At 43.6% G+C, this 15,807-nt stretch overlaps 1 protein-coding gene across 2 annotated transcripts in view; it reads right to left on the bottom strand.

The window, feature by feature from the left end:
- The window catches only part of LOC124612929 (zwei Ig domain protein zig-8-like), a 206,583-nt gene extending 191,157 nt beyond the window's left edge, over window positions 1–15,426 (bottom strand). For both annotated transcript variants that reach the window (XM_047141427.1, XM_047141428.1), the window contains exon 1: window positions 15,263–15,426. In XM_047141427.1, the coding sequence (XP_046997383.1) occupies window positions 15,263–15,314 (52 nt within the window). In that variant the 5' untranslated portion in view covers window positions 15,315–15,426. The remainder of the gene's footprint in view (window positions 1–15,262) is intronic.
- Window positions 15,427–15,807: the final 381 nt, after the last annotated feature.

The raw sequence follows: 15,807 nt of genomic DNA, 5'->3' as shown, positions 1-15,807 counted from the left end.
GTGAAAGAGGAAATGAGTGTGATGAAACATTGAGAGGGAGGAAAGAGAAATAGGAGAGGATGCATAGCATGGAACACCGTCCCACAAAGTGAATTTCGGCACCTGTAGAACATGTAAGTGGGCTGCTTCTGTGTTGGCAGCGCTGTGTAGCGCTTTGAATTGGATCTCTGACTGCACTTTCTTTACAAGAGACTCTGTCGCTGGTTGGACTCGTTGTTGGAAGTTAATCGCCTGTAGTGTTGGGCAGTTGGAAGTTAGTCGCCAGCAGTTATGGAAGTACTGTTGGGCACTGGGATGTGAACAGCCAGCAGTGAAGGACGTGGGGAGAGAATTTCCAGAGGTGACGGAGGTTAGAGGTTTCAAGTGTTAGCTCGAGGGACGATCTATACGTGTGTCCGTCATGGAAATGTAATTTGTCGATTATTATATAATCTTCTGGACCTGGATGTCACGGACGTTTGTATATTATACGATTTTTTAACTGGTTGCCACATTATTAATGTAAATACATTGTTTGCTCCGCAACAAAATCTTTCCTTTGCTAACCATATCCCTATTAGAAGTTAAGGCCTTCCGTAGTTAGAATCTTATACTTAGCTGACAGTACTGGCGGTCACTGTATTGCAATAGTTCGTGTAATGAAGATTTTTGTGAGGTAAGTGCTTAATGAAGTGTATAGGTTATTGTTAAGACTTCTTTTTAGTCCGGGGCACTGTTCTGAATTAATTATTTGAAGTCAGGTTGTAATTGTGTTGCCCTGGCTGGCGAGCGGAGAAGCTGACGCAAGAGAGGAATCTTGGCGAACGCATCGAAACCAATCATTGGACTAAAATAAAAAACTTTTTTTTTATTTTCAGTAACAATCCCTGAGCTTAGTGCCCGGTTACGTGAATGGTCGTTCAAAGAATCACGTATCAGGGGGTTAATGATTTGTCGCCCGCCCTTTAGGAGCCAACTTTTATTACTAAAATCAAGCAGTGTGGCAGTGACAGTATCTGGTAAAATGTCTTTGTGCGAAATTATGGTAGCAGCAGGACTCTATATGAAACTAGTGCTATTAAGGCTGCAGTGAAAGGGTGGCGCGGGAATCTAGCTTATTGACGGCATACAGTTTTGTTCTTCTATGCAGAGTGAAACTGAATTTTTTAAATCTATTACAGTAATTTTTTATATACAATAACCATTTATTGAAGGCCGACGTGTTTTTGAGCTACAACGTACGTTGATATTTAGATGTTCATGTACTTAAGATAAGATCTTCGGAAAGATCCAACTATATCGACCGACCGTCGTGTCATCCTCACCGATAGGCGTCAATGACTGCGTATGTGGAGGGGCAGCACGCCACTCGCCTGGCCGTTGTGTTTTCGTGACCGGATCTGCTACTTCTGAGTCACGTAACTCCTCAGTTGGCCTCAGGAGGGTTGAGTGGGCCCGCGGCGTATGATAGCGAGCCCGTTAAATTAAAACACAGCGAAGAAGGCACAGATTATATCAGTCACAAGCCTGACGCAAAATCGACCTTAAAAGGGTATAACTCTTTTGTATTTCTAGTGGGAACTATGTCGAACTTGTTAACCACAGCAAAATAGTGCAGTGATAAAAACGTATAAAAAATTAACACCTCTTATCGTGAAACCAAAACTTGCGACAAAAGTCTCTGAAACCTCTCTATAAACAAAACTGGACGCAGATCTAGAATTAAGAAAACAGTATGTCTTATTACATCTACCATTAATGCAAGACGAAGTCATCTGATGATGAACCTGTCAGTTCGCGACTGAAAACGGCGCTATTTCTTCCTAATTTATACCATTATTAACACTGGTCTTTGTTCTTACTTTATCGTAAGAAGTAACCTGTAATGAAATTATGATTTTATCGATTTGATCTGCTGTTTTGCTTTTCAGAAAAGAGAAAAACACCTGTACACTTTCTCTTAGGAATGTGCACTGCATTTTACTGCTGTTTGGAGCTGCTTTTCTTTTCAAAATGGCTCTGAATACTATGCGAGTTAACTTCTGCGGTCATCAGTCGCCTAGAACTTAGAACTAATTAAACCTAACTAACCTAAGGACATCACACACTTCCATGCCCGAGGCAGGATTCGAACCTGCGACCGTAGCGGTCGCTCGGTTCCAGACTGTAACGCCTAGAACCCCACGGCCACTCCGGCCGGCTTTTTCTTTTCAGTTTATTGTAAATTTCAATACTGTCCCCCAACTTTCGTTGAATATACCGCAGAAAGAATTCATGCTATAGTTACAACATAGTACATTCACACAGTGCTCGGCATATAGTGCTGCGGTAAGGAGAGTTTCTGGAACTTGCTGAAGGTTATTTATGTCATTTATAACGCGAGTGCAATCGAGTCAATATTAATCGATGTAAGATATCATCCTCGCATAAACAAAAGAAACAGTTTGCTAGCATCGGCGCCAAAATATGAAACAAGTGAAATAATTTACTCGTCTGACTGATCTTCGTTTCTCTTAGAGCAGAAGCTGAAACCTAGGCGGTCTTTCTGGTACTGTTGCCTGATCGATCGAGCGTTTATTACTTAATGGGTCACAGTTAAAATCAAGAGTAAATTTCACACTAATGCTGTTTCCTTCGCTAGAGACGACAACATTGTTTTAACTTGATACAGTTTTATGGAGGCCGCCTCACCATACAGCAAAGTGTATTACAACGGTTCTTTCCCAGTAACAAGGATTGTGTTATGCATACATAGAGAGATTGAAGCCATGATGTAAAAATCTCAAAGCAGGTAAACTAAGCATTGGAGAATTTTTAGCAAGTTGCGCACAAGCGACAAGTGTCAGCATCATCATTCACAGCTTATCACCATGAGACAGAGTTTCAGCGCAAATTAAATCGGGTTCTCTGCATGAAAAATGGCCTCAGAGCATTCGAACAATTACTTTAGAACAACGGGTAGGATTCTGGGGATATTGCTGCCCGTGAGCACGTTAATCAAACAGGAAATGAGCCATGAGTATCAACTGGGGCGTGTTTATCTCAAAAAGCGACCAAAATCTGTTTGATCGGAATCATTCAATAATTCCAAATGTTGACGAAATCCTTGTTCACGTTTCATTTTTCGAGAGTGACAACAGACTCAGCGCAATCTCACTTAACTGCGCCTTACGTCATCGAAAAGTAGTATCCTAGTATGATGTATTATTCGCTACGTCGAATGATTTTCTTTGGAGCGCACAATTTAAAACTCCGGGATACGCTGTATGAATGAGATACCCCTACTATTACTAGATCATGTAATATACTGAAATAAGATAGTGGTCTTACGTAAGTAGGTAGGTCTTTTAGTCTCTTCTTGTCACTTGACAGCTGTCAGTAAGTGTCAGTAAGAACGTCTTATCAGTGCCCTCCTCAGACGACGACTGATAGTACCACGATTTCATAGATTACGCAAAGCGGATATTATCTTTTACGTCTACATTTATATCTGCACTCCGCAAGGCACCTCGTGGTGTCTGATGGATGAGAATTTGTGTACTACCGTCTCCCTGTTCCAGTACCGAATGATATGCGGAAAGATCCATTGTTGATAAGCCTCCTCGTGAGGTCGAATCTGTCTAATTTTATCCTCGTGGTCTTTCTGCGAAATATACGTAGGGAGAAGCACTAAATTCGGTGACTACTATAGGAACGTACGATTTCGGAATATTAACAGTAAACCATACCATGTTGCACAACGCCACTCTTCTAGCTTCTACCACCGTAGTTGGATGACCATCTCTTCTTTAGCAAGGCACAAACAGTAGTTCGTAGTACTCTGATCGAATCTCAAAGAAAGACGGAGCTGAAGAAAGAATTTTCGCTAATACATGAGCTGAATCGCTTTTCTTTCCCGAGACCTTGAGACGTACGGTTCAGTTTAGATTAATGAGCAAAACATGGGATAATGTGTCAAAGATACTGGAAGTATATTTGCAGCGAAACCTGCAGAGCTTCCATACAGTGAATAAAACGTAACATTTTAGTGTGCTCAAACTTTAATTTTATCTGCAAGTAGCGTTATAGTTACTTGATTCATTCTCTAGCTGGTGAGCTTTATACTAACATATGTACCGTCACAGAGAGTAGGAAAGATTTTTGATCCTAATCATCTGATGTCAACGCAAGACGCTTTAGGGCCAATGTCTATACAAAAACTCTGAAAAAGGCTGTTATTAAAATTAGCAATATGTAAGTACTACAACTGAAAAAGTTACTGAATATTAAACTAGAGGTGTGTTCAAACTACGTGTGAAACAGCTACCATCCTTCTTATTCAATAATTTGTTCCAATATAAGATTACGTTTCAGTAACTGTGCTGATGATTTATGCAGTGCACTACGATGGCTTACGACGCTTCCTTGACAGAACTATAATATACTTTCAATGTCAATTGTAAACTGGAAAAATAATAATGTTCCAGCTAACTAAATTCATCATTATTTTATCTTTTCTTCCTTTATCAGCTTTCAATGACAACTTCAAATTTTATTTGTACGTCACAGTAAAATTTAAGTAGAACAGTAAATTGGCCTACAACAGTAAATTTGCTCTGAGAACTTCAAGCGCCATTGGATACTGCTGGTGGTAAGGCATACAGAATTCTCCCAGCAACAATTTATCTTCTGCGTTGATGTGTTCAAAGCTCATTTAACGTAGCTGCACAGGTTACCCTAGTCCAGGGCTTCTCAACCTGTGGTCCGCGGACCCCTTAGGGGTCCGCCGGCTCTTTCTAAGGGGTCTGCGGCCCCCTTTCACCAAATCGTGTAAAATAATGCGTAAATTATTGAATAAAAATGTGAAAATCAAATTCATCACTTTTTTTTCGTGTGAAAACCACGTGTACTTTTACTTCAGGTCGTGTCCCCAAGCAGCCTTTGCGGTTCCTAAGTGAGAACGTATACACAGTTTAGTGCCGAAAAAAGCGGCTTCTCTGATTGACTGTTTAGCAACTATACGGAGGTCGTTTGTGCGCTGGCTCACGGCGCTAGATGCGCTGAAACCTTTTACGAATGCGTGGAGCGAGCATTGTCGATCAATCACAGCGCTCGCTGGCACGTATGCGGCCCCAGGCATCATTAAATGTTAAACTTGCCTTGTCAGTGCACTACCTGTCTCATAAGTCGATTTTTGACCAGTTTATTACTTCTAACATGGATCGGTGGTTGAAGTCAGGATCATTGAAGAAGGCTGCAGTTTCTCCATCGCCTTCACAACAAGGGAAGTTTCCAGTTGAAATGAATGAGGAGGGAGGACGACCAAAGGAAGACTTTACATACATTTGAACATTTTTCTTCCGATTTCACGACCCCCCCCCCCCCCCACACACACACACACGACTGTTACGAAATATGCATGCTCCTTACACAACAGTAGCCAAATAGTGGAAGTGAACAGACCATAAGGGACAGCTTGTCAACAGTGAACAGTTTGGACGTGACGCTGATTGCTCTTGGAGGAAGAAAGCTCGATTGTGTGAAATTTCAATTACCAAGTAATTTTAATCAGGCTATAGAGTAAATCCACTAGTAAGTGTCCGGATACAGTGCGAATTCAAATTGCATCGTTAATTTCGAGTTGTTTTCATTTTTCTCTAAACCAAAGACTATTGATACTTCGGGAGGGGGGACGCATTGGAAACATGGCACCTGCATTAAGAAGCTTTCAGTTCCCATGGATTTCGCTCTGAAATTTGAAGTTACTGTGCTCTAGACTGACTAGGGGTTGCCATGGATTTTCGACTGAAGAGGGGTTCCGCCAGCTGAAAAGGATGGGAAGCCCTGCCCTAGTCCAATGCCGTCCCTACACAAATTTCAGCTCACGTCTTCGGCTCATGTATTATATTAATTATATCGAGGACTACAGAATCGAGTGAATTTACCATAACCTGTCACTATGAACCCTCTTATCGGTATGACGTTGCACCCCCTCTGACCTGAATGCATGCGCTGAGTCAGTAGAGCAGGGCATCGAAAGTTGTTGTATCCTCCACTGGCGCACAGCTGTTGTAACAGGTTCTTGACATCCTGGATACTGGTACGTCCGAGCTGATCCGGCACATGTTTATCGGTGACAGAATGGTTCAAATGGCTCTGAGCACTATGGGACTTAACATCTGAGGTCATCAGTCCCCTACAACTTAGAACTACTTAAACCTAACTAACCTAAGGACATCACACACATCCATGCCCGAGGCAGGATTCGAACCTGCGACCGTAGCAGTCGCGTGGTTCTGGACTGAAGCACCTAGAACCGATCGGTCACCGCGGCTGGCTTCGGTGGCAGACCTTGGGCCCCAGCTGACTACGAGACTATCTCAAAACCACGCAGACATTTGATAGAGACACGTGGCATGTGTTGACGAGCATAGTCCCTTCGAAAATCAGCATATCAGCCGGCCGTTGTGGCCGTACGGTTCTAGGTGGTTCAGACTGTAACCGCGCGACCGCTACGGTCGCAGGTTCGAATCCTGCCTCGGGCACGGATGTGTGTCATGTCCTTAGGTTAGTTAGGTTTAAGTAGTTCTAAGTTCTAGGGGACTGATGACCTCAGATGTTGTCCCATAGTTCTCAGAGACATTTGAACCATAACAACACAATCGCATGGGAAGTAGCACACGAGGACGCAGGGTGTCGCTGACGTACCGTCGTGCAGTAAGAGTTCCGTCAATCACCATCGCCAATGACCTGAAGGAAGAGTCGATGGCTCATCACAAGCTGATGGATGCCAGGAGTAACATTCATTATAAGAATGGCACCTCTCCCCAGGTCACTGCCATTCTCGCCGACGAATGTCATCCGGAGGGGGGGGGGGGGTGCAGAAGCACGATTTATTGGTGAACGCATTCCGACGCCACTCCTCAGCATTGGTTGCTACGTGGTCACGGAACCATTTCAGTCGCAGCCGTTTGAGTTGTGGTGTTAACGCCAGGCCACACATGGGACTATGATTCCCCACTGTAGCAGGTGTTAAGCTCCGACTGATGCTGCGGGGTGACACAGATTGTTTCAGGGCTTCCATTACTGATTTTCGGATGGCAAGTGCAGATGTGAAGGGGTTTCGATGTGCTTGATGCACAACACGGCGACCCTCCCTTGCAGTGGGCAGACGTGGTAGAGCGGAACCTTAATGGCGAGTAATGCCTGCCGTCACGTATACAGCCCAACATTGGCCCATCGTCACTTCCAAATGCTCTATAAGCATTATGGAATACTATTTCCATCAGGTCGGTGCAACGTTGGACCTATCCTCAAAACAGCTGTTGGCTCTAGAAATTACAAGGAGACACTGTCGTCAAAATATATAAACAAGGATAACCTTAAAAATTACTTCCATTGGCGTGACGATTCGCTGGCTGCCGTACGTTGCTATAAATGTGGGGTAATAAACCGTATCGCGGCAACCGCCTTGCCGTAGTGGATACAGCGCCTCATGATGCCAATTGAGGAGCTATTCAACCGAATAGTAACGGTTCCGGTCAAAGAAAACGCCATAACGACTGAGAGAGAGGTGTTCTTTGAAGGTCAGTAAAACTTTGAAACACGTATCTACATTGTACGAGATGTAAATAAATAGTTGCCACTATTTATGTTCCAACCCTCGCATTTAAACAGACCACAATAATGTTCAATAATGACGTTTGATGAACAATATTAAATATTACTTTTATCCCACCGCAAAAGATCAGATCAAAGCAAATGGATGACGCATTTTACGTGATCATCAGCTATCCATGCACGAATGTGCCAAACAACATTTATACACTACTGGCCATTAAAATTGCTGCACCAAGAATAAATGCAGATGATAAACGGGTATCCATTGCTCAAATATATTATACTAGAACTGACATGTGATTACATTTTCACGAAATTTGGGTGCATAGATCCTGAGAAATCAGTACCCAGAACAACCAACTCTGGCCGTAATAACGGCCTTGATACGCCTGGGCATTGAGTCAAACAGAGCTTGGATGGCGTGTACAGGTACAGCTGCCCATGCAGGTACAGCTGCCCATGCAGCTTCAACAAAGATACCACAGTTCATCAACAGTAGTAACTGGCGTATCGTGACGAGCCAGTTGCTCGGCCACCATTGACCAGACGTTTTCAATTGGTGAGAGATCTCTAGAATGTGCTAGCCAGGCCAGCAGTCGAACATTTTCTGTACCCACAAAGGCCCGTACAGGGCCTGCAACATGCGGTCGTGCATTATCATGCTGAAATGTAGGGTTTCGCAGGGATCTAATGAAAGGTAGAGCCACGGGTCGTAACACATCTGAAATGTAACGTCCACTGTTCAAAGTGCCGTCAATGCGAACAAGAGGTGACCGAGACGTGTAACCAATGGCACCCCATACCGTCACGTCGGGTGATACGCCAGTATGCCGATGACGAATACACGCCTCCAATGTGCGTTCACCACGATGTCGCCAAACACGGATGCGACCATCATGATGCTGTAAACAGAACCTGGATTCATCCGAAAAAACGACGTTTTGCCATTCGTGCACCCAGGTTCGTAGGTGAGTACACCAGAGTACACCATCGCAGGCGCTCCTGTCCGTGATGCAGCGTCAAGGGTAACCGCAGCCGTGGTCTCCGAGCTGATAGTCCATGCTGCTGCAAACGTCGTCGAACTGTCCCTGCAGATGGTTGTTGTCTTGCAAACGTCCCCATCTGTTGACTCAGGGATCGAGAAGTGGCTGCATGATCCGTTACAGCCATGCGGATAATGTCCCTGTCATCTCGACTGCTAGTGATACGAGGCCGTTTGGATCCAACACGGCGTTCCGTATTAACCTCCTGAACCCACCGATTCCACATTCTGCTAACAGTCATTGGATCTCGACCAACGCGAGCAGCAATGTGGCGATACGATAAACCGCAATCGCGATAGACTACAATCCGACCTTTATCAAAGTCGAATCGTGATGGTACACATATCTCCTCCTTACACGAGGCATCACAGCAACGTTTCACCAGGCAACGCCGGTCAACTGCTGTTTGTGTATGAGAAATCGGTTGGAAACTTTCCGCATGTCAGCACGTTGTAGGTGTCACCACCGGCGCCAGCCTTGTGTGAATGCTCTGAAAATCTAATCATTGCATATCGCAGCATCTTCTTGCTGTAGGTTAAATTTCGCGTCTGTAGCACGTCATCTTCATAGTGTAGCAATTTTAATGGCCAGTAGTGTATTATTTATGGAAACAACGGAATGTAGACAGATTTCCTCTCAGGAGAAGCTACAAGCAAATTTTTACGGCCAATTCCTGATATTTGTTCTAACATGGTGTTCCATTACCACCTTGGAAGTCTAAGGTAGTTGAAGGTAGTATGCGTATAGAGAACCTTCATTCGTTTTTCTAACCTGAGATGTAGAACTACGTGACCTTCGACGACATTTAAAATTTTTTTTAATATGATACATATCTTTCCACCTCTGCATATACAGTGCAATCTCGATAATTTTGTTCAAGTACTTCGATTTTCGTTTGCACCCACAATTTTTTATTTGACTTCTCTTTTCAGCAGATTGTTGGTTACTTCAGGATTTTCCAACTATCTTGTCTCGCCGTGTAGAAAGAGTTTCTGTAGCATACCTTTATACACGAGTGCATTGTCCATGTTCGTCTAATACCTTGCCTGTCTGAATTATTTTTATCTTCCTTCTGTAATGCTCATAGTACTATTCTTTCATCCGGATTCTCCAGGTCTAATTATCCTTCAAAACAATGCTGTTTCTGATGTCTGATTTTAAAACACAGAATAGTTTTAGAAGCTTGTGCTCCATGGTTTAGATCAATTTTAAGAACGGCCACTTGCAAGTATCACCAGAAGCAGCTGTTAGAATAATACTTTGTTTGCAACTTCGATCAGTCTACCTAACCCCTCCGTACCCCCAACAAAGTTGACCGACTGAAATCGGCTATCCTGTAAAGAATACTTCTACGGCAACTTCTGATCATACTAGCGAAATGTTTTTATTATTTTACTTCATTGGCACCTAAATTTAATGTAATTTTGACTTCCCTTCTAATATGGAATGGTGAGACGGAAAAGTGTCGGTGAATTAAGTATAACCGTTCGGTCTTCAGGCGGTTTCAGTTTTAGCTTTCTAAGCCGGCTCTGAACGATTTCTCGTTCTTCAGTGGTCAGTGGAATCTTACATTCAGATGGTGTTTCCCACAAGGGGCAGGACAAGATGGAATTACGCACGAAAAGAAAGAGATCAAAAGATTGGATTGAACCATTGTTAAATTTGTGGTGGGGTAGTTACGCAAGTATTACGTAGAGCCACATCACGAATCAGTGCACGAGGAAAAATGAAAGACACAAGAAACATCAAAGACTCGACAGCTCCCTCAAGCAATAAACCTGATTTATTGACATTCTCCCACAAAGGAAGTACTGTTACAGGCATAATATTTCGTCTGCCACATTCAGGATAATATATCTTTCTATTGTTTATTTATTTATTTCAACTAATCTCATATTGATCCATTACACTTGTGCTGATTCTTTAGTTCTCTTTTTGCTCCTAAACAAGGAACACGGCTCAGAGACTACTTTCCTCATTGTCATGTGACGAGTGTTGCCTCTGTGTGAGAGCTAACGTGAATGTTACACAATGAAAGTAGAGTGAAGGATAAGTCATAGGTAAAGAAGGATCCGATGTAGAGTAGCAGTCGCTGCTGCTATGCCGAAAGTCATCGGAAGAGTCAGTGTCGACGTAATGTGGTATTGTCAACATATCATACCAAATGTTTAGACTATTGGTCGAGGTGTATCTTTGCAAAGCTCGTTTTTAGATCTCTTTTTACACCATGAAAATGTTTGAACGCAGCTGCGTCATTGAGGGCAGGTGCAACCGTGGGCTGTAGCGAAACGATGTAAAGCTTTACCAAGTTCTTCTCTCAGACATAGGTGAGGAGAAACAAACATAGTTAAAACCAATCGTGGAAGAAAATAGTATAACTAGTCCTTAAAAATGGAGAAGCTCCATAATTAAAGACAGGTATCGTAGAACATTTTAGGGAGAAATTATGTATTACCAGAGTCCAATAGCCATACATCTTTTTAATAATACTGTAACTGGAAAGGTGATATCGTCCCTAGGATGTAGCGATTGCAATACTGTTGGTAAAAAGGAAGATCAGCGTTAACATCCCGTAACAATTGATTACAGGCGATGCAATACTGTTAGTTAATTTGTCTCTGGATCAAAAGGTATCTTTATTAATATGTGACTGGTTTCAAAGCTTTATGCAGCATCATTTACAATTTTTACAGAAATCAGATGGCAGTTATAAGAGTCGAGGGACATGAAAGGGAAGCAGTGGTTCGGAAGGGAGTGAGACAAGGTGGTAGCCTATACCCGATGTTATTCAATCTGTATATTGAGCAAGCAGTAAGGGGAACAAAAGAAAAATTTGGAGTAGGAATTAAAATCGATGGAGAAGAAATTAAAACTTCGAGGTTCGCCGATGACATTGTAATTCTGTCAGAGACAGCAAAGGCCTTGGATGAGCAGTTGAACAGAATGGACAGTGTCTTGAAGGGAGGATATAAGATGAACATCAACAAAAGCAAAACGAGGACAAAGGAATGTAGTCGAATTAAGTTGGGTGATGCTGAGGAAATGAGACACTGAAAGTAGTAAAGGAATTTTGCTATTTGGGAAGCTAAATAACTGATGATGGTCGAAGTAGAGAGGATATAAAATGCAGACTGGCAATGGCAAGGAAAGCCTTTCTGAAGAAGAGAAATTTTGTACCAATGAGTATAGATTTAAGTGTCAGGAAGTCGTTTATGAAAGTATTTGTATGGAGTGTAGCCACGTAATATTGAAGGAAATAGTGCGCATATAGTATTAGGAACGGAAAGTTGGTTAAAACCGGAAGTGAACAGTAACGAAATCCTAGACACAGAATTGAATATATACCGCAAGGATAGGATAAACGCCAATGGTGGAGGAGTATTTATAGCAGTAAAGAATTCAATAATATCCAGTGAAGTTATTAGCGAATGCGAATGTGAAATAATCTGGGTTAAGTTAAGTATCAAAGGTGGGTCAGATATGATAGTCGGATGCTTCTATAGACCACCTGCATCAGCAACCGTAGTAGTTGAGCGCCTCAGAGAGAACCTGCAGAACGTCGTGAAGAAGTTTCGTGATCATACTATTGTAATAGGGGGAGACTTCAATCTACCAGGTATAGAATGGGATAGTCACACAATCAGAACTTGAGCCAGGGACAGAGACTGTTGTGACATTATCCTGACTGCCTTGTCCGAGAATTACTTCGAGCAGATAGTTAGAGAACCAACTCGTGAAGCTAACGTTTTAGACCTCATAGCAACAAATAGACCGGAACTTTTCGACTCCGTGAATGTAGAAGAGGGTATCAGTGATCATAAGTCAGTGGTTGCATCAATGACTACAAGTGTAATAAGAAATGCCAAGAAAGGAAGGAAAATATATTTGCTTAACAAGAGTGATAGGGCACAAATCGCAGAATATCTGAGTGACCACCATCAAACGTTCATTTCTGAGGAAGAGGATGTGGAACAAAAATGGAAAAAATTCAGAAACATCGTCCAGTACGCCTTAGATAAGTTCTTACCGACTAAGGTCCAAAGCGAAGGGAAAGATCCACCGTGGTATAACAATCATGTACGAAAGGTACTACGGAAACAAAGAAAGCTTCATCATAGGTTTAAGAGTAGTCGAATCATAGCTGATAAAGAAAAGCTGAACGAAGCGAAAAAGAGCGTAAAGAGAGCAATGAGAGAAGCATTCAACGAATTCGAACATAAAACATTGGCAAACAATCTAAACAAGAACCCTAAAAAGTTTTGGTCATATGTAAGATCGGTAAGCGGATCTAAATCCCCTATTCAGTCACTCGTTGACCACGATGGCACCGAAACAGAGGACGACCGAAGAAAGGCAGAAATACTGAATTCAGTGTTCCGAAACTGTTTCACTGCGGAAAATCGTAACACGGTCCCTGACTTCAGCCGTCGCACGGACGCCAAAATGGAAAATATTGAAATAAACGATATCGGAATTGAAAAACAACTGCTATCACTTAGTAGCGGAAAAGCATCCGGACCAGACGAGATACCCTTAAGATTCTACAGTGATTATGCTAAAGAACTTGCCCCCTTTCTATCAGCAATTTATCGTAGATCGCTGGAAGAACGTAAAGTACCTAGCGACTGGAAGAAAGCGCAGGTCGTTCCCATTTTCAAGTAGGGTCATAAATCAGATGCGAATAATTATAGGCCTATTTCGCTTACGTCAATCTGTTGTAGAATAATGGAACATGTTTTGTGTTCTCGTATTATGACGTTCTTAGATAATACAAATCTCCTTCATCATAACTAACATGGATTCCGCAAACAGAGATCATGTGAAACTCAGCTCGCCCTATTTGCCCAAGAAATTCACAGTGCCGTAGACACTGGCGAGCAGATTGATGCCGTATTCCTGGACTTCAGGGAGGCATTTGATACGGTTCCGCACTTACGTTTAGTGAAAAAAATACGAGCTTACGGAATATCGGACCAGGTTTGTGATTGGATTCAGGATTTCCTACAAGAAAGAACACAACATGTCATTCTTAACGGTTCAAAATCTGCAGATGTAGAGGTAATTTCGGGAGTACCGCAGGGAAGCGTGATAGGACCTTTATTGTTTACAATATACATAAATGACTTAGTTGACAACATCGGTAGCTCCGTGAGGCTATTTGCAGATGACACGGTTGTCTACAAGAAAGTAGCAACATCAGAAGACTCGTACGTACTCCAGGAGGACCTGCAGAGGATTAATGCATGGTGCGACAGCTGACAGCTTTCCCTAAACGTAGATAAATGTAACATAATACGCATACATAGGGGCAGAAATCCATTCCAGTACGATTATGCCATAGGTGGTAAATCATTGGAAGCGGTAACGACCGTAAAATACTTAGGAGTTACTATCCGGAGCGATCTGAAGTGGAATGATCACATAAAACAAATAGTGGGAAAAGCAGGCGCCAGGTTGAGATTCATAGGAAGAATTCTAAGAAAATGTGACTCATCGACGAAAGAAGTAGCTTACAAAACGCTTGTTCGTCCGATTCTTGAGTATTGCTCATCAGTATGGGACCCTTACCAGGTTGGATTAATAGAAGAGATAGACATGATCCAGCGAAAAGCAGCGCGATTCGTCATGGGGACATTTAGTCAGCGCGAGAGCGTTACGGAGATGCTGAACAAGCTCCAGTGGTGGACACTTCAAGAAAGGCGTTACGCAATACGGAGAGGTTTATTATCGAAATTACGAGAGAGCACATTCCGGGAAGAGATGGGCAACATATTACTACCGCCCACATATATCTCGCGTAATGATCACAACGAAAAGATCCGAGAAATTAGAGCAAATACGGAGACTTACAAGCAGTCGTTCTTCCCACGCACAATTCGTGAATGGAACAGGGAAGGGGGGATCAGATAGTGGTACAATAAGTACCCTCCGCCACACACCGTAAGGTGGCTCGCGGAGTATAGATGTAGATGTAGATGTAGATGTAAGGAAGTGAAACATGGACGATAAATAGTTTGGACAAGAAGAGAATACAAGCTTTCGAAATGTGGTGCTACAGAAGAATGCTGAAGATTAGATGGGTAGATCACATAACTAATGAGGAGGTATTGAATAGGATTGTGGAGAAGAGAAGTTTGTGGCACAACTTGACAAGAAGAAGGGATCGGTCGTTAGGACATGTTCTGAGGCATCAAGGGATCACCAATTTAGTATCGGAGGGCAGCGTGAAGGGTAAAACTTGTAGAGGGAGAGCAAGAGATGAATACACTAAACAGATTCAGAAGGATGTAGGTTGCAGTAGGTACTGGGAGATGAAGAAGCTTGCACAGGATAGAGTAGCGTGGGGAGCTGCATCAAACCAGTCTCAGGACTGCGCTGAAATATTTTGAGGGCTTAGAAATGAAACCATTTGTGTTTCGCAAGGGCGACCGACGTAAAAAATGAGATGAACAGCATATCGGAAAGTGATGGTGAGCAGATTCCGCTGGATATGTAGCCAAATGGAAGATAAACAGTAGACTCTTTGATCTGCATTTTGACGGGCGTCTCGATTCTAGGTTAGTACTGTTTACCCGCCAGATTCGCGAATAGACAAGTGTCACTTGCAATAAACAATAGTTGTGCTCGTGTGCGACACGTACCTGCGAGCAGGAGCACTACGGAGGCGGTGTAGAAGAGGCGACTGCGGACCATGGCGATGCGGGCGGGCGTTACCGCTGCAGCTGCGACTGCGGCGCCATCGCCCGCGGGCGGCGTGCTCTGGGCTGGGAGGCGCTCGCACTCGCAGGGCTGGGTCTTCCGCGAGCTGCGGCGCTCCGGAGGCGACTGCCAGTTGTCGGCAGAGGGCAGCTGGGCGACGGCCGGCGCCCGCCGCGCGCACCGCGCACGCGCCGGCGTCGGGCCGAGCAGTGGGGCGCGGTCGATAGCTGCACGACTCGGGCGCCGGGCCAGCCCGGGAGGTGCGCGACTGCCACTGACCACTCGTCCACAAGTCGCGCTCCCGCAGGACCAAAGTCTGCGAGTAGTTGGCACCTCGCACACAACATCCTGCTGGTCGTTAAAACCGCGGTAACATGAAAGCAGCGCGCAATCAATGTCAAATTGGTGGATAGTGTACTACGTTCATTGCTCTGCTGTCTCAAAGCAGGTACGAGTAACGCCTGCACTGCAGAGGTAACGCCCCTCC

Source organism: Schistocerca americana, chromosome 4 (genome assembly GCF_021461395.2).
Source record: "Schistocerca americana isolate TAMUIC-IGC-003095 chromosome 4, iqSchAmer2.1, whole genome shotgun sequence".
In the NCBI taxonomy this organism is placed as follows: domain Eukaryota; kingdom Metazoa; phylum Arthropoda; class Insecta; order Orthoptera; family Acrididae; genus Schistocerca; species Schistocerca americana.
This window is presented reverse-complemented; position numbering and strand designations above follow the sequence as displayed.